The sequence below is a fragment of the Bombus impatiens genome, unplaced genomic scaffold (genome assembly GCF_000188095.3).
Source record: "Bombus impatiens unplaced genomic scaffold, BIMP_2.2 scf_0359, whole genome shotgun sequence".
NCBI lineage: Eukaryota > Metazoa > Arthropoda > Insecta > Hymenoptera > Apidae > Bombus > Bombus impatiens.
Window position 1 is genome coordinate 202,070 of NT_176778.1, and position 23,655 is coordinate 225,724.

A 23,655-nucleotide genomic window follows, 5' to 3' on the forward strand; every position below is an offset into this window, starting at 1 on the left:
GCGACAGTCCTCTTGAAATACTAATCAGACATCAGGTTCACGAAGTCAGCTACAACTTGCAGATTCTTAATCGCCGTTCGTGCGTGCCTGCTACAGTATGTTTAACCCTTTAAGTACAAGTACATTTTCATAAATCGTTCCCTCTAGGCATACGAGATAACAAAGCTAAACAAAATATTTCGCACCTTATTTTAATTACGTAGGACGACTTGTATAGACAAACGCACGATCGTGCGCGCATATTTAGTTTACGTATGTGGGAAGGTGTGACGTCAAGGAAGGACGTGGCTGATTATCTATAAACGTTGTCAAGATATATTAATGTTGTCAAGGAGTGTTGTGAGTGTTACCAAGGTTTGTTAAGGGAAAAATGAGCGTGGTAATTGCTGTCAGAGTTGAATTAATCATGGTCGAGAGAAGTTCATCGTGTTGGTGTGACGTAGAAATAGTGAAAAGCGAATTCGTGAAACTCGATATTATATTCGATTTTGTGAGAGTGTAACGATATTGTGTTTATCACACTGTCTTTTCTGTTAATTTATAATATAACATTCCTACACGTATAATTTCCAAATAGAATCGTCAAAAACCGATTCTCGCATCTCGAACTCTATTCGAATCTTAATATAGCTCACCGATGAAAAAATGTTCATTTCGTTGTAGGTGTACGATATTAATCGTCAGTCGTATTTACAAGACTCACGGAGCGTCTATTTAAACCAACGAGTGTTTCTAACGGTTGTTCTTGGTCCTATCGTGACCACAGCGGAAACTAGTGCTACGAATGAGAGGGCAGGAGATAGAAGAAGGACGTCAGCCTGTAAACCGAGAATTCAACCCAAAATTACGGTGCAGCGACGTGCAAAGCGGAACGTCGATGCGATTAGAGGTAATATAGTTGAAAGTCTACTTCCGCTGCATTAACCTTGCGAAGCGATGGCGACAGAGTATCTGAAAGAGAACGTGGAGAAGAGACTTTCGTTAGTGTAGAAGCATCAGGGAACGATTACAGCGTTTGCTCGTCTTTTTTCTCACTCCCTTTTATTTTCCATTCCCTCGATTTGCCGTTGGATATTCTTTCTATCGTTTCTTCTTGACTCTTTCTTGCCTCCAACTGTCTTCCCTCTGTCCTCCAAAGCCATCTCGTTCGCTAACGAGATTACTCTCGACGGCCCACTATTCTAAACGCGCGGATCGGTTTGTCTATGTGTTTGAGAACGGCCTTTAAGATCCCATGCAGACAAGCAATTTTTGTCTTGCGTGTCATTGCAAGCGAGTGCTCGGCTTTAGCGAAGATGGAGCAACGCGCACGTGGCGAGAAGGCAACGCTTATCTTCAGGATTTTCCGGACTGGTATCGATCAATTAAAATTAAAGAACAATAAACTCCGAATAAATTCTTGCTACACCGAATACTTATCCATTAATGATAAATACAATTTCATTCCTTCTTTTTATCTGTTCTTTTATCCAACTAAAATTTTACCGAATTCTGATCTGAACGGGATTCCACATATTTTATTTTAAACTCTAGACATCTAGAGAATTTCTTAGTTCGACGAACGACCGTCGTTCCTCGATAATGGCAGCACCGTACGCTCGTAGCGAGGTTGCTGCCAGCTGCCCCCTATGCGGCCAAATCGACAGACAGCTACGCGCCGACGTCTGATCAGACACGGTACCTTATTCTACTTCGTGGCCTCCTTCGTGCCGCATTATTCCAAGATCTCTCGTATATCGCTACAAAACGAGGAAGACGACGATTTTTGAAACGATTTAAAAAGATATGGATATTGTTCTGCGATTACTGTTGAAACTATTCCGGTATATGTAGATTCTCGTTCCTTGGTTTTGTCGAAGTGGACATTATATGAGAGAAACGAAGAGCTCTTTATAACTGGCGTAGAATCGCTGCGACGAACGTGCGTTATTCATGAAGGTATTCGATGACAAAGCATCGATAAACGAGAGCGTGATTTGATTGTTTAAAGTAGTCAAACAATAATCTTGTCTGCGTCGAAACGAATGTCGAGTTTGTAAGTTGAGAATTGTATACTCACGTTCTTCTATTCCGAATGCTATTGTTTCAGTATCAGTTTTTCATTTAACTACATGAAAATTTGATATTCCATTCGATACGTCGTTACAAGAAAATTGCAGTTTCGTCTTTCTCTCAGCATGAAATCTTTTCTCATCTTACTGCGAACGAAGCTCGTACAAGTCGACAAACATTGTACTATTTTCACATAATCATGCGCATATGCGATCATTAATATTCTTTTGCTATAGAAGATTTGAGGTGCGTACATTTTACATCCGATACTAGAGGTGTAATAACTTTTGACGACAAGAAGTAATTATTCTCCAAATTGTTTAGTCCGACTTCTTCGTCATTTTATTATACCGGTAAAGCAATACGAAATCTCAAACGAAAGAAAAGAAATATCCATTTATGTAATTTGGTTCATTTTAGGAAGTATTTGATCTATTTCGTTTGAATCGATGAATATTCATTTTATTTAAAACATTCGATCAAATACTTTTAAGAAAATCTTCCGAATAAAATACATTACATAAATAGATCTGAGACAATTCCTTTATGTCTGGGAACACTTCATTTCCGCTTAAGTGAGACAAATCGTTCGGTATAACCAATTCATTACTTCTATAAAAGATTTACGACAATTCGTAAAAGAAGCTTTTCGTTTCCATTTGCTTGGGTGTCATCGGTAAAAAAGTAAACGGATAATAAAAACTAATCGAGGAACCGTGGAAGAGAGATTGGATTGTAATAGAAGTAAAACGCATAAACAAGACCTAGCTTTATTTGCCTGGGAATCTACTGTCTTAAACAAAGTTGATGGCCGTTCGTTTCTTTATATTCTTTCTGTCGGCATGGGAGGAAAGAAACACTGATTGGATTATCGAACACCGAAGGACATTAGCGTCACTTCGTAATTAAAATCTCTCAAAATAAACTGAAACTATCTCGCGCGACATTTCGCGAATAAATCAGAAAAAATTGGATAAAATTTCGTTTGCACTTCTAAAGCAATTATCCTCGGCTCTTTGACGCTTAAACAGCGTGATTGGAATCTTTAAAGTTCTTTATCGCAAGAAAGGCACGATAAAAGCGTTTCAATTGTTACATCGTTACATTTTCCATGATAAAAATGATTCTAATAAATCCTTTTAATTATCATCGAACGCTGGCACGTACGATGAAACGACAGCAGCGAAAGAAGTTGCCACAGCTTCCATTGAAATTATCTTCTTCTCCTTCTTTCATGCACGACGTTAGTAAAATTGCTATAAAAACACTCTAGACAACCTCTATTATCAACGTTACTATTTTATAGCTGCTTTATTACCTTCGGATTTTTTACTGGATTACTATTAAGATTTCACTTTTCTTTTAAATTCCAGGATACTGAATCAGGAGGTTGGTACATCGATCAATGTGTCTGATAAACATGATCTATTATTGTATCCAATGTAGAGGACGTTTCACATAATTACGACAAACTATATCTAAGATAGAGATAAAAAAATATCTATATAAAAATTGCTATAGATAAGCTAGAGATAAAAAAATTTCATTAGATTTTTTAGATTCAAGAATTTTATTAGACAGCCTACATACCGTATAGTTTACATCGGTGCTCTAGTTTCAAAATATTTTCGCGTGGCAAACAGACTATAAATCTTTTATCATACTTTGCTATAGAACAAGGATCGAAAAATCATTCCAAATCTGTTTCTCCAACGAACAAACGACACTATAAATTTGTCTTATCGGTAGTATTCGATTTTCTAATCAATTTTCCTAATTTTCAGAACGAAGAGAGATTTTTTAAAGACAAAACCACAACCGAGTCGGAGATCTCGGTTGATCGCAGATAATTTTAGAGATAATTAAGAATAATTAAGAAAAATTCTGGAAAATTTTCGAGCATTTTCAGAATAAATTTCGCTTCCATAATTGGAATCAGCACACAGCAAAAGATCCTGCATTTGATATAAATCTTCGGGGGATTTTATCTGCCGGACCTATCTCGAACGTTCGCTTCATTACGGACGCTTGACGAGGGTGAGACGATCATCTGTCGCAGAGGTGTGATAAGTGGTCCGGGTTCACTGAATCTCTGGCTTCGTGTTTCACGCGAGGGGATAAGCTCTTCGATTTTCTGTGTCATACCAGCGTGCACCTTGCTTCGATCCCGTTATTTTAGTTTGTCATGCACGTCATACGTGAACGAAACCGCGTGATACGCGATATACACAGTGTCTGGTAACAATAGTACAATCAGGCAACGAGCGATCCCTTGTCAAAAGTTGATTCGAAAACGCAGAACAAAGTTTTTTGACGTTGCTCACGTTTATAAATACAATTAGAAACACGAACAAAAATCCGTTAAATCGAAACTTACAACTATTACACCGGTCAGACTTTCAAAATCATTTTTTTTTCTCGAAAACGAAACCTCAAATGAGAAATTTTATCGTTCATTTGCGACTTATTTTTTCGTGAGAAATTATCCTTGCACAAATATACCACTAGGTACCAGACACCCTGTATAAACGTAGAATTATTCTCGTTTCGTGTTGTCATGCCACTCGAAAACCCATTATTTCCCTTTACTAGTACAGGCATCCATCCTCTTTGCTTGGCATGCCCGAGACAAATCAACGGTCCATCGGATTCGACCATCGATTTATGTGCACTCTGATGTGATTTCGAGATGAGGAACGAGAAGTGATGTTAACGAGGCTCGGTAGCATTTCCGTTCTATAATTTCCCCGGAATTTCTGTTCCTCAACTTAAGCGGTTTCAGCTGAATAGGACGCTGTTTTCTCTTTTCCAATGGAAGTTCCACTTCCAGATATTATATACAGACAGTGTGGATGAGCGACCTAATTTGCGCGGTTTGTTAAATAATGGAGTTCGCTGAACGTATGTACGTAAATGTCAAAATCGTTACTGGCGATAAGAGGTTTATTTCAATAATGTAAAATCAAGATGCGGTTGTAGTAATGTGATCTCTGGTAATTTGCCTAGCTAATGGTATTTGTATAATTAAAGGAGGCACACGTTTATCGAGGGAATTATGCTTATTGCATATTCGGCAAGTAATTTCGTGTTTATTCGCGTAATTTCAAAAGTAAAGATTTATCGGGATTTATAGTTATATATAGTTTCTTAGGAATTAATATATTTTCTGCAAATATGTTGCAATTTTTTAATAACGTTGTAAGTTCGTTTTTTGAAAAATTATTAAGATTCTGCGGAAATTATTCAGTTACGTTTGAAAATGTTGTATCCTTATGGAGGAACTTGAGTTTCACGTGAAGTATAACATCGTTCTATCAAAGGGGCGTGTGAATGATTAATTTACATGGGAGTGTTACTAATCGCTACGCTTTCCTCTTTTATTTTTTTACGACTCTCGTTTGGACGTGTCTCGGTTATTAAGGCGGCAATTATCGAAAACGGTTCCTTAAATATCGTATAAGACACGGATGAACAAATATTTGGTGACTTCCATTAGAATACACTTTTTCGTTACAAAAAGGGACTAAACGTTGCTAAAATAGACTTTGGCATTTTGTAGAAAGCAAAGAATTTCTATTTTGTAATATATGTACCTGTAACTGTTCGAATACTTCGTAACATTCAACTTGATAATATAAAGGGCGTTAATATTCTATTAAAATATTATTAAATTTTCGATACTCGTAATAACGATATCCGTTTTACATCGAAGGTATAAAAGCAGTGTTATCCCAGCCGAAGTCCGATATTTCCTTTATTTGCGTTTATTTCCTTTTATTCCCTTTAACAGTTTCCAATTCGTTCCAGTTCGATTTTAACATTAAGGAAGATTATAATACTCCGCCTTTTCCTGCGCTCGTAAGAGTTTCTATAATTAGAAGAGTTACTTCTTTTACTTCTTGGGGAAGCACGGAAACGCAATTAATCCAGTGAGAATGCTAGTAACATTAATGGAGTTTACGCGATTCAACCGAATGCACGTGTTGAGCGTCGACGCTAAACTGTCGATAAGATGAAAAATTGTGAAACGAAACATTACGATATTGGTCGTTATGTTGCAATCTGCGATCGATAAGACCGCAGTCTTGAAGTGATAACATACTTAATCGTAATATGTGAATAAATTTGTAATTGAGACACTTATTCCATAGAAAATTTCAATAAATAACATTTAATCCAGATATCTCAGAATTTCTGTTTGTATCATATCTCAAAATAACGTTGTTTTGTAAAATATTAATTTTTATTTTTAAATATAATGTTTTGTAAAAAAATTAAATTTATATTATCAACTTGAATGTTACGAAGTATTCGAACAGTTATAGGTGCATATATTGCAAAATAGAAATTGTTTGTCACTTATGGATTTTAAATTGAATTCAATTCAATTTCCATCTCGCATAAAAGAAAACTGGTATTATTATGGAAAATATTACAAAGAGACTGAGATATGTTCGAGTTAACGTGATAAACTAAAAATAAGTCGATGGTGAATGTCGCATTCTACTTCGATACATTGAGAATTTAACATATCTAACGCCCACAACATCTCGTAGGTGTTAATACCATTTGTTGCGAAAAGTAACTTTCAAAACGTAACTCTTTTAAAAACTATATTTTTTCCCCCTGGATCGTCACAATTGAATTCATTCAAAACATTTTGAAAATCACGCACCAGTGGTTGCCACGCGTGTTTAAACAACCTTTCAATAAAAACATCGAAATTTTCAGGGTCGAATCGCGCAAAGGCCATGACCCATCGTGTCCATCGCCAACGATTTAACGAAGCCTGTATTCGTCCTGGCAAGTTGCATCACCAAGCGACCAATTCAACGAAAGCCACAGCTTGCCTTTTCAAGTTGTTTCATCTCGACCTTTGACCGTTTCGCGCGTCCCCTTTGCCCACGGGCCGCCTTAAACTTTTCATCTAACACGAGCATCGAGACAGGGGGATAAAGTCCGCATCGTAAGTGTTCTGAATCAGGTCCGTAAAAGTGCAGGCTTGAAAATTGCATGCCCCCGTCGATCTGCAGCGTAGAGAGCGCCCTTAGAATTCCAAGGGAGTCTGGCACGCTTCAAAGGGAGGAAAAGTAATGTCCATAATTTATGGGGAAAAGATGACACGTCCATTAGGCGACAGTATCTGATGAATGAAGAAGAACAACAACCCGCCAGAGTTGTAGTACGCTTAAATGTGCTTGATAAATGGTGTTACGATATCCGAGTGTAAACAATAAGACCATTTGCTAGGTATAAGATGCGTTCGCAATTCAATCTTGTAGTTTGCAGGCGATAAAAGTTATTAAAATGTCTCCGTGGCTTGTTTTTATATCCTGAATATCCTGAGATTGAGAAGCTTTGTTTGTCGCTTTCGAACGCATTAATTTCGAAATATGATGTAATTTGATTTTTAATAAGTTTAGCAACATTGTGTAGGTATAATAATAGAAAAGAAATAATTTTCACATTATAATTTTCATACGTGGCTAGAAGATCGATGTATCTATACTGAAATATTGAGCCGATATATTTTAGATTATTAACCTTAATTGACTACAAAATGTCTGCTACGGAAGGAATGAAATAAGAATAAAAGTTTGAGATCATATTCACGAAAAAAAGAAAAGAAGACGACAAGGAAAACAAAACGAAACTCTATTGTCGTATTTGTTGTTTATCTTTGGAATCGGTAATGCTTCGTTCTGTCATTGAATATAAATAGATTTTCTATAGTATTTAAAATATTTGGATATATAAGATTAAATACAAGAACGGAGGATTTATAATATTCTATCGAATATTATGATAGTACTGTATCAATTCTATTTCATTAAAATTGTCAAAACATTAAAAATAGTTACAATGTTTTACTTAAATATTCCAATCAACGTTTCATAATTTTTTAAATAATTAATAAATATATTTATAAAATGATTTCTTCAAAAATAAAAATATTAATCCATACATTAGAGACTTTAGTTACAATTTTATATAGCTTATACAAACAAACCAACGTTACGTTTAATCCTAAGCTTCGCAAATAAGATCAAAAGATTTCCAGATATTCAAACATACATAGTAAATAAATTCGCGACTAGTCCTAAATTGGGAGAGCAAGGAGAATATTTTAAGAAAATATCTCTCTTTGAAACGCTTTTACGTACGTTCCTCGCTCCTTACTACACAGAGAGCCGCAAGGAATAGACGTTTTATTTTACGTTCCGTTATTTTATGAGAAAACACTTTCTCGATTTTCATAAACCTTCATATCCCTTCCCTTTCTAAATTGAGACATCACGTGTAAAAAGCATAGATTCTTAATAATTCTACATTAAACCAAAGTACATTATTCAAGAGATAAGGAAGGAGATCAATATAGAAGCTCTTATATAGGGTTTCTAAATTATTTTTATTTGTTATATTTCATATTTTTATATTTACGAAGATTTCCAATAGACACATGAAACCAATTTCTGTTAATTTTATCAATTTTATCAATTTTATATTTATCACTTGAACATTATTGGCTTTTGGCCTTTATCGCGTTTATAGATTTAGATTGAATTTAACGACAGAATAATAAAAAATATGTCGGATTGTATTAATTACCGTCTAATTGGTATTTACAATCGCAGCTGTATCTTGCAATGAATTTAGAACTAAAACAAATTATTCCAGTAAACATTCTATTTGGATTTCTTGTTCTATAATATAAGATTTAAAAGTATATTTCTTATACTTTGTAGCACTATACATAAAAAATAATATTCGAAGTTTAATTTTCTGTAGTAATTACAAATTACATCGAGTTAAATTTGGTATTATTATTTCTCTTATTTATGTACTTGCTATTGTATATTCTTTTACCATATTCTGTCAGAATTTTCCCACTAGAGCGAACATCTCTTTTTTTTTTTTTACACCTACACGCATCATTTATATTCATATTTCAACTTCTCCGTTACGTCAAAATCTACACATTCCTCACTCTCGGCCAAAAATACTCTACGGAAAAATTTCTAGAAATAATAATAATAAATAAAAAAAGAACAAATTGACAGTATGTATCATGCAACTGGAAAATGTTACCTGGGTATTTGAAAAGCTATTTCATCGAGGGAATCGCTGGGCTGCAATGGAGCACGCTCGAAGAGCTTGCTCGGGCCCCGATGGACCCTGTTGCAACAGTGCATGGATCCGGCTGTCGGTTGCGATTGGTCCGTAGAATTGGTCCCACGTTGACCACTTTGACTCGATCTTCCCTTCTGCCGCTTTTTTCGTACCTCCTCCGCCTGACGGCGCAGGTTGTGCAACCGGAAGAAGTACATTGACATCTCTGTTCCGAGGGGCGAGTATATACGATCAGAGAGCTGATGAACGGGACGACGAGGGCGTACATCCACTCTTTTCGTGCGAACGAATCTTTTCCGAGTAGCCTTTTTTCCAAGCGAAATTGAATTTTCGTGCCACGAATGAACGCTGACACGATTTGAGTTGCGTTTAGAGTAAGACCGAGGCTTTAAACAATTTTGCTAGAACCTTTGTCGTTTAGAAACTTTTAAAGGAAGCGTGATACTTGCGAATATCACAACAACGTGTAAAAAAAAAAAAACGACTCGAAACGCCATTGTACCATATCGACGTCACACTGCGCGAATAACGAATAATGCAGAACGTCGCCTAGAAGTGACCTCTCTGAAAATGAAAATCGTTTAATCGAAAAATTTCTTCTCGAGAAGGCTCGTTCGCATCGATCATCCCAGTGAACACGTCTTCCAGCAGAGAATCATGCAACGCAAATCTAACGGAAACACGGTCTAATCTAACGAATACACAGTAAACAGCGAATAAAGAGTACCAAACGGAGGAAAAAATTGCAAGAAAGAAAATATAAAAAGGAATAGGCAATAAATAATTAGCTGTAAACTTAGCGTGATCTCTCCGTGCACGATAAAATATTAACATGCTAATTAGGGAACGTATGTCGTCCATAAACGCACAAACGTACATTCGTTATGGCGCATAACCAGGGAACCTGACATTTCAATCCGTCGTGTCGTCGCGTAGAGCCTCGAAGACACGCCGTAAATAGTACGTACACGACATTCTGCGGAACATGCAACGGCGTACACTCACGTTAACCACGGCTCGCCAAAACCCGAACTTCGAGTAGCCGAAGTTTGACAGCGACAACCGAGGGCTACACCGTTTCCCTTGTTGACATCGGCGATCCGCTAAAATTTTAATAAATCGTGGACAATTAATTTGTCCGACCATGTCCATCGATTCGTTTCCCGCTGTTTCTAACGTGCGAATATTCAATGCCGGCGGCTTAATGCGACCTTGTAGAATAAAGCAGCGGCTGGTATCGAGGATACGCGGGGATCAGTTTCAGAGGACGTCCAGAGATTTAAGGGCTTATTCGGAAATCCAGTGTTGGAGAGGAAACCGTGTAGAAATAAATTAACCGTTTTTTTTAAATATGCTGTTACTCTGTGTTTTCATTAATTATTCGTTTTCACTAATTAAAACTCAATGGATGTGTATGTTACAGTGTATATGTCAATTTATAAGTATTTGTACAGAGTTGGTTTCATATGAAATGTGAAAATCGATCTAGCGCAGGATAATGATAGAGAATGGAGATAATAGCAGTTGACAGAGATTGTTTGCAAGAGTCATAGAAAATTAACGAACAATTATAATTACAATAATAATAATTTACAATTATACGTCGTAGCATTCTAATCTAATGCTCACAGAAAAAGTCTGAAACGAATCAAATGGAAGATTTTTAAATTAATCGCGTCATTATCAACGAGAGACCACTGATTTTCCTACGACAGATATTTCAAAGAAGAGTATATCAGAAGCGAATAGACAAAATTAGTTTAAGGTATTTTTGTATACTCTTCGATATACGTTATACAATTTGCCTAATACAATATACGTTGATCATAATGAAAGATAAACTGGTTTAATTGTATCGACAGTGTAAAAGAAATTTCTGAAAATATCTACTTTTCAAGTCATTGCAGTTTCTCCCTTCCTAATACGATTTTCATCTGAAATATTCCTTTCTTCTATTTTATTTTCATTATTTGATCTTTTTTTATCTATATTTCATTATAACGTAAGAGAATTTTTAATATTGTCTTTTTGTTTGTCTTTTTATTTGAAACTTCATTTCCAAACATTTACTCATTTCGAAGCAAAAGTAAAGGATTCCCTTCGGAACGCAAATGCCTCGTGTAAAACAAACGTTGCGTAACAATTGGGCGTATCTTCAGAAAAAAGACCAACGCTTTCGAGTAACAAAAAACAAGCCTGCACAAATATTTGTTCCGTAGCAACCCTTCTTCGATAGAGACGAGTCATTTTCCCGTCACCATCGTGTTTTATAGAACGGATCCCATATACGTTCCATTTGCAATTGTAGTATATGAAATCGAGAACGTTTCGTGTAGGACACTGTCACGCGAAAATATTTGATTAGGTATACCTGCTCGTCACGATTGGGTCGATCGAATGCCCGAGAATCTTTCCACTAATAACCAACTCTTCAGACACATGGTTGAAGTTCCCCCAGGACTATTTCACGAGACTTTTTTCCGCTTCTTTCCTCAGCAATCGACATTCTTTCAGATCAGCCTCGAAACGGGATTCGCACGTCGATAGGTATTGGGTATCATTCCCTTTCGATTTTTTGTTACTGTATTTATTAACATTTTTGTGACGAACTTCAACTTTGTCGTTATTAAACAAAAATACAATGCCATTAAAATATTAGTACATTTACATAAAGTATTAGTATATTTATTAATGCAATAGGCTTAGCGGTTAGAAATTTACCTAAACGTAGAGAAAGTTTTGATAGTTAGAAACAACAGTTATCAATGTACATATATGCATAATAATAATACGTTACTATTAATTAATAACGACAATGATACGTTATTGTTAATTTCGTGTTGTATCAGGTTGTCCGAAAAGTTCCTTTCGTTTCGTAAAACGATAATAGACGAACAACAATTTCTGCTTTATATTGTTTTATTGAATTAGGTATGAAACAAAAAACATTGTGCGTCTATTATTTCCTTATAAAACGAAAGAAACTTTTCGGACAACCTAATACTTGAGTCTGAATTTCCGTAACAATGTTAAATTTCTAACAGCGAGGAACGAAATTATCCTGGCGTGAAAAAACCCTAAACGAAGATATCCCTTACGCAGCTTTCCTAAGGTTTCGTCCTTTATTTTCTTCGGCATTTCATGTGGTCTTATATTACACCGTGTGCACCGCCATAAATCGAGGATCCTCCCACATCTCTCGAAATTCTTCTATTTTTATCTACGAGTTGATGATAAAAGCTGGGTATAGCAGAGTCGATCCTTAAATACATATATCTTAAAACCACTGCAATCGTGTATTCTTTATACATATATAGCATGTTCGTTACGTGATACACACAGGTGAACAAAAGGGCATTTTACACGAGAAAGACGATATTTCTTTGTGTTCTAACCTTTTGGAGAAGCTTGTCGGATGGGTGTGTACAAAGCGACAAATTTGCTTCCCAATATATTGTTCAAATTGACACTTTAGGGAGATAGTTTGAACGTGGATTTTTCTATAATTTTTTACATCATAACTTTTTTTTCTTTTTTATGAAGATTTCTGGATATAAATTGTCTAACAAGTTCGTTTAGGTAGTTTCAAAAGAGTATCAAGGATCATTATTTTCATATTATTGTATCGTTATTTTTCTACATTTTTAAGGTCTTCTAAATTTTAAATAAACTTTATTTATTATCCTTATTTTCCTCCTTACGAATGGTATTCCAGAAAATATCGAAAGACAAAGGAACTCGTTACACAACTCGATATTTCCTGTGGTAGTAGGCATGAAATTTTGGGGACGACGTTTTATCGGCATATCGATATGCATTTACGAACACTGACACCGTAGAAAGAGGGGCTTGGTATCATAGTTTTATATTCAAATTTCTCTACGTTACAGAAATACAAATTCTTGTACTTTCAAACGGCTCTGCAATATTTCTCAGGCCTGGCAACGAAACGCAAAGTGAGTAAAATGGAATCTCGACAAGGTGGATAGGTATGAAAATAAATTGCGACAACGTTCAGGTTCGAGCTTCATTTTTCAAAATGAAGATTTTTTCGTCGAAGAAAATTATTCAAACTATACGTTACGCTTGGTGATTACATGGATTAAAAGTCCTGTAAAAGAGCTGGTACGTGAGTGTAAAGAACAAGAGAAAGGTCGTTATATCCAGTTACAATGTGATCTAAGATACGTCCGAGAAAAAAAATGTTGTGACCTCGTTGTTCTATGAAACCGTGACTATTAGATGAGGAGAATAAGGGTTAAATGCTGCATGCTCTCGTTCTTTTGTTTCAAAATCGTTACATCTCGCTACATCAAACTTCTTCTTTCATTTTAACGTACTTGACTTATTTGCTTGCTGAATGCTATATGGTAGTTTAACTTAAACGTTGTTTGATCGTGCCCCCTCTGGCATGATGAATTACTTAACGAACAAGCTACAACAGTTGCGAACTGCTACAGTGATAAATCAATGCCATGGCATGGACATAAAAGACTTTTTCGGCAATTTATTAATCAATGTAGCATTGACCGTAATAGCCTAGCCGTATCGTTGCCTCTTATAAGTATAATTAATTAACTATTTTTCGTCGGATGTTACCATAGTGGTGGCATTTAAAGTTTGTATTTAAAGGATAGCGCTACTATGGCAATAGTAAATATTAATTACTTCTGCAATAAATGCTCCATTTATTGTTGCAAAGGATGAACAAGCCAGAGTACGATTTTATAAAAATGTAGTTCAAGATATAAATAAATATATTATTTGATAGCGAAAACTATCTATATGATCTATAGCGAAATTATAATTATTTGAAAAAACTAGAAAATATACTTAATCATGATATTCGAGTCTCGTAGTGATAATGAAATCTCAAAGTGTTATGTATAACACTGATAGCGTATTGATAAAAGATTTCTACAAGTATTCATAATCTCTTCATTAAGAATACTTTCACTGTAATTCTAAAATTTTTAATTTATCCACTTGATTATCTATCATTTTAACTAAGGTATTCGTCTTCATCCGCCAGATACTGTTCAGATACGGAGAAGAACGCTAAGCTCTGAAAATTGAACAGAATACAAATTGTCAATTCTCTACGATAAAACTGTGAGAAAGACTATTTTTCTTCAGGATAAGCGAAGATATCCTTAATTGCAGGTGTAAATATGCGACTGGCATCTGGCCAAAAAACGATCAGATAGAAGTAAATTGCGTCCGCTAATATTTATAAACTTCAAAAGCTAAATGCTGCCTCTCGTTCCGTGAAACAGCGTCTCAAAGATCGAAGACTGGCTTTAAATATGCGGCTGATGCGATGAGGTGTTTATCATATAACTGTCGACATTACGATTAACGATGCAAACTGAACTCTCGCGGCTCGTGAAATACGTTACCGGTTGGTTCGCCTGCATTGTTTCCGAGAAGCTTCTGTTCCTCGGTCTTCCGTAAAATTTGCAATAAAACGTGTTTGCTTCGGCTTCGAGTAAATTCGCGGCTAACCAAAATAACAGTAAAAAAGTTCAACGTATATTTCTTTTCCGTGAAAATATTCTGTTGTACTAAGGTTTTAGAAAATTGCTACGAAAATATACTGTCCAATTTTTCCACGATCCTAGAAAATTAAACAAATATTTATAGAATGTTATTTGCCAACCGAGATCAAGTTAATTGTTTCCTTGAAGAAATCCGAAGATGAATTCCCTTTTAGCTTTAAATTTACGTTTCGGTTTTAAAATTTTGAAAATAGACTCCGAGATATTTTCTCTTCTTTGCTGATATATGTATTTTCGCATAAAATATACTACATATCTAACACGATCAATACTTCTGATCAATCGACCAGTATATAAGACTAGCCCTTGTGGTCTAATAATTACGTTTCATAAAACTTCCATTCTGAAGCAAATTACATTAACATTGACAAATAAATCTGAGACAAGTCTTTTTAATCTATCTGTTCGTAAAATAGAAATATGTATTTCGAAATCAAAAGATCACGACACGATCTTTATAATCGATTTTATCCGTCTGCAGCATTAAAGACACAAATCCCTTCGCTTTAGCCAGATGATCCTACTTTAAAACCATATTGCGTTCAAAGACCGTGTCACGGTAACCGTCTGTATAAAAAATGCGATGCCATGTCGTCCGGAGATGCAAATTTCATGCGTGTCGAAGCCTTCCATCATTGCCAGCAACGGAAGTAAATTTATAGCGAGAACACGTGCACTTCTCTGACATCACGAATCCCGACACGATGGCACCGTACAGTAAACCCCTCGTAAGATAAAATGGCTGATGGCAATCAGTGCGACCCACTCCGATATTATGCAATCCTTAATTAAATCGTCTCGGATGGAATGGACACGAAGTCTAGGTCATCTCGCAAGACTCTATTTCATAATATTCCTATATTTCTATATTCTCGCGATTGCTTGACATTCTCAACAATTCATAGCGTGTCGAAGCTACTATCCTATCGCGAAAAATCGCTCACTGTACAGATTAACGTCATCTGGCGCGAAATGCGTTGCAAAGTTTGCTAAAAAAAGATGCTTCATTGGGGAATAAAAGAACGTACAAATATTTTCGTAATAAAAAAAAAAGGAAGAAAAAAGAAAAGATTATAAGCAGAAATAGAAAATAAAAATTAGGTAGTAGAAAATGGACGAAGTTATAGCTTTTTATAACAGCCAGACGTTTTAACACACCGCGTGATTGAAGACGATTTCGTGCAACGAGTAACTCGGCCACGATACTTGAACTGCACGAATGGCCACTCGAAGTAGACACGGCTTCCGGCGAAAGGTAACTTTAACGATATTTCAAGTAGTTCGAAGACCTCGAGAATCACGTAAATTCATATTCAAGCACCTGATATTAGACTCGTAACTATTGACGAGGAAGAAGTTACTTTACCTCCTGTACCTTGTAAGGGTTTTCTTGTTTCTTTTTTTTTTCTTTTTTGTTACGCAAATTTCCAACTGTATGGATAGAGTAGGGTTGGTCTATGTTTAAGTCAAAAAGGTTAACACATTAAATCATTTTTAACCCAGTTTGTTTTTCGATTCAATCCAAAGTAATCGTGTTCTAGACTTTTTTACTTCTTTCCCAAAAAGTAAACAGTTTTTCTTCTGACTGTTGTGCTATTATTTATCGAATACATTCTCGTAAATTAAACTTATAAAAATATAATCTTCTACAGGAAGAAACGTTGCAACATACGCACGATGACATTTCTTAATTCCTCAAAAACACTTTTCTTACAACATTGATTTCTCAAATACATTTTCTCAAGCATAGTATTTTCATACAAGGAATCTTTTACGCTATATTTACGCATCATAATCAGATGCTAAAGTTATAACACTCATTTGTCTTCTTTCGGTATATTCCAGTAAAAGAATGGCTAACAAGTTATCTCTTCAGAATTCCAAACTATGTTATGTAAGTAGATTCTTAAAAATTGATACACTCTATGCTTGAATAGTCTTTGAAAGTACAGGAGAACACACTTTTTCAAGTGAATCTATTGTATGGCAGGTATTCCATGTGGAACAAACGGATTCCCAAAGGATTCCCGCGAAGATAGAACGCAATGTGAGCCGAGAGAGTCTTTGTCGGACAGCATTTCGTTTGCATTGAATGTAAATTTCTAACCCAGTTTATTCTAGTTGAATCTGGCGATAGCTCTTGTAGAAACCATTTTACGTTATAAACTGTTATAAAAAGATAATGTTGATATTATAATTGAAATAACTGATATAAGCTGTCACAGAAAATAATGTGAATCTACGATCAGGATAGAATTTTTCTTTGATGTAAGTACCAACATATACTGAATGTTAATCAAATTTATAATGGGGATATTAAATTGATTAGCGTGATTAACGTGTAATTTTTACAAAATCATACGATTAACCTCGACGAAATCTATTGATTCGATTGTTGTGTAAATCAATTAACGTAGAAATGACTTCAAGAAAAGATAGTAACTTTATCGGGTGTATACTTTTTACCAAAAGTATATTTTTCTTGTTGTTTGCAGTGGATTAATTTGATTAATATCTCTTGAAACACTATCATCGCGGGCATCTTCCTAACTTTAGTTCATTCTCTAAGTTCATTTTCTAATGAAAAATGACCAGTTTTGAAGGAGGCAAATCTAGGTTGAACTTAACATTTACACAACCTCCTCTAAATGCAGAATTAATGTTTCCAACTTTCACGGCGCTTCTCTCAAGTTTAAACTAGTATACGAAAATCGCATAAATACGATTATTCATAACAGGCGATAAATAATTTTCTATATCCCCATTATAAATTTTATTCACATTCAGTATACGTGTGTTACGATCAATTGCATTTTCCTTTTTTGATATTCGTTGAAAATATGGTAAAATTGAATAAATCACTCTGAGATTTATAATCTAAAAACCCGGTATTCAATAACTGACTATGAAATCGATGGCAACGTTGAAAATTGCTAATTGTACAGCAAAACAAAACACGCATTTACGTATTTAAAATTATAATTAAATACCTTTTCATAGAAAAATAACAGAATTAAAAACAAAGTAACTCGTTTATTGCGTCAGAATTAAATTGCAATGGCAAATAAACAATTTATTATATCCTTTTGACGGAATCGTAAAACAATTTTTCTCTCCATTATATTTTATCGTTAAACGAAGAAATGTTCCACACGAAGGGTCCACGAAAAGAAGAGGGAATGTTAAGCTTCAATATAAGACGAACATTTATTTTCCCATGTACAATGTCACAACTTCATATGTTCTCAGAATAATATCAAAATAAAACATTTTATTCTTCATTTTATGCTGTATCATCTGCAACTTTTACTTATAATTTTAAGTAATATAACACATTAAACTGTAGTAATAAAACACATTAAACTGTAGAAAGTGAAAAGTACGTATACGACCCAGTTTCTTCTAACTACTGTAGAATTCAGCAAATTTTTATTCAAATTAGTACAACGTAATCAGTGATAAAGAGCACACATGGGGGCATACGAAAGAACGTTAAACTCAAACTTCGTTAAAACTGACGTTCCTGCTTCTTCGCGCGGAACCTTCTTATATAATTAATGGAAAAATTTTGTAATTGAATGAACTACACTTAAAATAGATTTATCTAATCTAGCAAACTAATGAAACAGTTATAAAAAACGGAACAATAAATTATCATAGAACGCAATTCTAACACAGAAGAAATCAAGACGAAACTTTTACGCGTGAAAGAACAACGAATTCACCTAATCTCTAATTTCACATTTACAATCATTATACAATCAATATTTATATCAATATTCACATAAACATTCGTGTACTTCTACTCTTAAAGGTCTTAGGACATTCGTTTATTTTTAATAACGTCAGTAGCAACGTGACACGATTTTCTCATAATGTACTCAAAAATACTATACACTGCTTCCAAGTTCTCATAGAAAACACTTACAAATAATAGGCTATAAAACAACACGTCCACAGTAGAGTAACCTTTCATTTCAACAGCGTATTTCCAGAATACAACAAAAATATGAGGTTGATCAGTCTGGCACAAAATTCCATCTACTTCAGCCGAGAACGAAATGACAAACGACAGTAAGATTAGGACAAGCTCTATCAAGAGAACAATATGTCTGTTGTAGCAATAAATTCCTGCAAATTACTTCGTCGACGTGTCTACAGGCCAAAAACGACGCGACACGCGTTGAATTCGTTTCCACAACGTCGAACTGGGATTTAACGAAAAAGGGGAGAGGCAAAGTACGCGGCCTGAATACCAGTCGATCAAATAAGCGAGAACCGCGAAGAAAGCCAATTTCTCTGGCCTTCTACAAGCTTTTGAAACGGTGTATATCCTCGACCGTCGGTGTACCGTGGTTACTTTGCCTCGACGACGAACGCTCAACGATTAATTCCGCTACGAAACACCCGGGATAAAGACTTAAAGACTATTATCCGACTTAACACATTTCACGAGTTTACTGGCGAGATCGGATAGCCAGAGATAAAGGCACTCTCTTTGTTCTTGTAGAAGGATTTATTAGAAGCTTGTTTGTACTGTTACGAAACTTTCTTCGTTTCGCGCGTAGTGTGTACGATTTGCGACTTTGTCACAATATGAGTTTGAATGTTTTATTGCTTTGAGAGAGAAGTCGATGAATGTTCCAAAGAACACACGCATTGGAGTAAAAATGGCAATCGGACAGATTACATGAAAAGAGAAATTATGATAAAAAGAAATTGAACAAGAAGAATCGTACGGAAGTATTAAAAATTGATTTAAAATTATTTAGAAGTGCTTTAGAAGTGTGCTTTCTATTAAAGGTTTATTATTTGACAATCAAATTCTAAAGATGTAGGAATTTTTATGTCTTAGATGATGACTCCTTGAAGAATTAGAAAGTTTTCGGTTTATAAAATTAACGCGAATATGCAAAAGCTGAATTTTACCGCTGAGAAAAGGTTTTCCGATACAACCAAAAAATGGTGTCTTCTAGATCGTAAATCAAAATTACGCAGCAAGACTGCTTATCATAAAAACGTCATCTTAGGAGAGAAGAAATTTCAAATAGTTGAATATTGATTCATATGAAGTTCGGATTCGCATAAAATATGGGTAGACTCGAAAATTTTCACAGGCTTTCTCTTGAAAGTCAAAATAATATCGTCCCATGGAAAGAGAATTTTACGATCTTAAATCATTTCAAAGAATACATTTTTCCGTTACATCATACTTTTTGCACTATTCTTCACGACAGAATATTTAAACATATAATTAATAAATGCAACGTTAACTCAAATAATTCCATAATAAGCATAAGAGCCATTTTATAAAATAAAATGTCACGAACTATAATAACTAAACTATAATATTCTCCCTAATAAAATAAAGATATAGGTAAAAAACCGTAACAGAAGAGTCACGTCAAACAAACGTCACTATGTAAATATATCTTTCGAACTATAGCGAATGAACTGAATTCTGTTAACGCACGTGGACAATTTAATCCAACTATAGGGCATACGTGATGATATTGAAAATAAGGGAGCGGCTTAGCGGAAATAGAAACGTGAGAGGATAACCAAAACGCGGTTGGTTTAATGAATGACAGTATCACTGATGTAATGGGCATGCCATTTGATGTCAGGAGAAATAGACATTTAGACTGTAACGTTTCCCGCTTGAATAGTTTAGGACCTATTAATCATTTATTCGAGGATACAATTTAGGAGCACGTGGTTTCATACGCGCTGAATTGTTTAAACGTTTATTAAATTTTATTAAATCTAAACTCTCTCTGTTACAATTTATGTAAACAGTTTATACGGAGGAAGTTCCACAAGTCAATTAATAATATCCTTTTCGTTTATAAATAAATACGTTTCCATAAAACAAAACACGTACAGATAAATATGAAACGTTAAAACGAAACAAACACTTAAAGGTACTGAGGACTTTGAAGGGGAACAAGAAAATTTGTTGTCTAATCGAAATATATTAATATTATAAGAATTGAAATATCGAGAAAAATAAAAATACTTTAACGCCATTTAAAGCATTGTCAAGATTATTACGACTAAAAAGCTATAAAAGTGTGCAACTATTTTATAAATTCTCTTTCCGTGTATGTGTTTAACTTTTATAGTTTAATTAATAAATAATTTACCTAAGTGTGATATCGCTTATACGTAACATCCAGTATGAAAGGAATAATAATTGCATTGTTCAAATAGCATTAACTAAAGGTTTGTTATTCTCAACATTTCTCTGAATCAACTGTAACATTAAATTAAATTTTTTGCTGCGCGAAAATACGGCAATAGAGACCGATGCGATCGTCCATCGTGCGAATAATTCATGCATCAGATTAAACAAACAATACTAATTCTTCGGAATTTGCCTAACAACGAATAATCATCGCGAAACAATTGTCACAAAAACATTTACAGCCAAGAATGAATCGTCACAGGTTTAACTTTAATCATCGTGACAGTATTCATATTCAAGAGCCATTCTGAAGCTGACTATGAAAACCACCGATGCTTTTTATTCTTAAAATGCCGTACATCGGCAATTCTCAACCAATGGTACATGATACGTGAAAAATTTGCACAATATACGCTATACAAAATTTTACTATCCAAAATTATTAGTCCTACATGTAAAATATATTATCTTCGTTCTTAGTTAAAATCTTTTATCTACCATTTCGAGATTGAGGAAAATTGCGGTTTTATTACCTTATTTGCGCAACCTTTGTTTTTCTTCATTTAACTTAAAATACTTATGTTAGTCATTATTTCGCAACTGAGAAGATAGAAAATACGACTAATTTCAAACGTTCTACCACATTTCGGAAGATGAATAAGACAGGGTACTTTAACTAAGGAAATAATTTTTAGTTTAATACTATTAATGCAGTATTTTTTTTTTTTTTTTTTTTTTAGTGATACTACAATTTCTTAATTTGGATTTTTGTGCTTGATAATAAAAAGATGGACAACTTTCGCTATGTATCATTAAACAGTCTATCCCCTCCAATCTCTTTTTTACTTCCCATTTGTCAATCACAATTCTAGAAATACGTCAAAGAAACATTTCCCTGTTTAACGACAAGGATCAGGATTTCTATACGAGAGAAGCAACATATATTCCGTGGTAGAATCGTTTTCAGCACGAAGTAACACGTATCACCGCAACTGTTTCGGGCCATTTAGCTCTTGCCATCTGCTTCGGCCTCCTCTCAAGAGATACGGAGGGTAACCTGAGAGTGGATTCGACCTATTTAAGAAGCTTCTTGCCACTTCCGGACGCTTCTACAGGAACGCGAACTTCGCCCTTACGATTGGCACGCACGTGCTGTTCTATGTCCCGTAAAAATCTACCCAGAAGGGATAAACGCGCATCGAATTGAAACAGTCCATTTTGTGTCCCAACTCGCTATCGGTTTAAACCGCGTACCATATGTTAGAACACGACGATTTTGGTTCGCTAAGCTATTAAATGAGACGCGTCGTGTAGAGACTCGAAGACCCACCAAATTTGCAATAAATGTTTGGACTAAATTTAGCGTTTTCACGATTGATTCTATACAGCGTGTTTTCTACTTTTTCTACTTTTCCGGCCGAACTGTAGGACCATAATGTGGTGAAAATAAGAAAAACATATTATATGTAGTTTTGCTGGGAACGTTTTATTACAAAAAATGAGAGACACATTATGAAAACAAAAGTTATATACTCTTTGTGTATTTTTCTGTGGAAGTTCGTAGAAATTTGTATCCCAAAATTCAGTACGTATCTGTATGCATAATGTTAATAACATTGTCATATTTTTTGCGTTCTATGCAAACGATCTATGGTGAGGTACTCGTACATGAAGAGTTGACGCTATTTGGAAAAGACATTTAATTTTTTTGTTTTACAAAATTTCGATCCGATGCGGTTTAGAGAGAACCGGAAGAATCGAATTATCTTTTCATAGAGTTCGATCTGATTTAACACAGCTCGAACGACTAACCTTTTAAAAATTCACACGTGAACTATTGAACTATTTGAAATTTAAGTGTTTTTCGTGTATTTTTCTTGGGCTTGCACTTTGACATATGTTATTCCCGGAATTTAATTATCGATTGTCGGATCTGTTTTTTTTTTTTTTTTATTCTCCATTTTATGGAAAAATTGGATAGAAGCTACTCCATATAAAATGAAGTAATAATATCGAGTTTCGAGAATTTCCTTCAATACATCGTGTTAGAAAGAATTCTTCTCAATTTCACCTTCGATACATACGTTAGTATCTATCGATCTCTTACTTCGTGTTTAAAGACATCTAAACGTGCATGCAGATATATTTATAAGTAAAATAAAAAAATGTTTTGAAACGAATAAAAATTTCTTTCAAGATTTAGCTATTACATGTCAGAAAATATCTTATTATTTCTACTGGGTTTCTCCGCTTGAAACCAATTTTCTATTTTTCCTTATGGGCAGTATTTCCTTCTATGCGGTTTTCTTTTACATCGTTTCTTTAGGAGCGTATCTACAGTGTAAAAATAGAACCAGGTGTAGCAGCATTGTATGTATTTTAATCTGTTGACCGAGAAAACCGAATTAACTCGTTCCTCTCGGTTTCTTAAATATAATAATTTCTCTATGTATCAATTCCCTTTTAATAGAGCAATTTTATTTGAAAGCAACAATTTAATGATCAATTTCAGCAGAGTTAGGGAGCAACTCATTTCATGTACCTGAAAAATAAATAAGCTGAAACATCTTATTACTATTTATACAGGGTCTTCCTGGAGAGGCAATTCATAACCATAAAACACTTAAACTGTTCACTCTCCAACTCTCAGATCTTCCTATTCCCTAGCGAGGGATACGAAATGGGGTCCGACGAATTTTCTTTTTTTTTTTTTTTTTTTTTTTTTTT

The 23,655-nt window shown here is 34.7% G+C and overlaps 1 protein-coding gene across 11 annotated transcripts in view; it reads right to left on the bottom strand.

Annotated features, from left to right (window-relative positions):
- Positions 1-23,655, bottom strand: part of LOC100740867 (potassium channel subfamily T member 2) — a 200,840-nt gene that overhangs the window by 104,208 nt on the left and 72,977 nt on the right. For 2 of the 11 annotated variants that reach the window (XM_033320794.1, XM_033320793.1), the window contains exon 2: positions 9,142-9,388. The exons of the other annotated variants lie outside the window; for them this stretch is intronic. In XM_033320794.1, coding sequence (XP_033176685.1) covers positions 9,142-9,386 — 245 coding nt within the window. In that variant the 5' untranslated portion in view covers positions 9,387-9,388. The remainder of the gene's footprint in view (positions 1-9,141; positions 9,389-23,655) is intronic. 11 annotated transcript variants of the gene reach the window in all.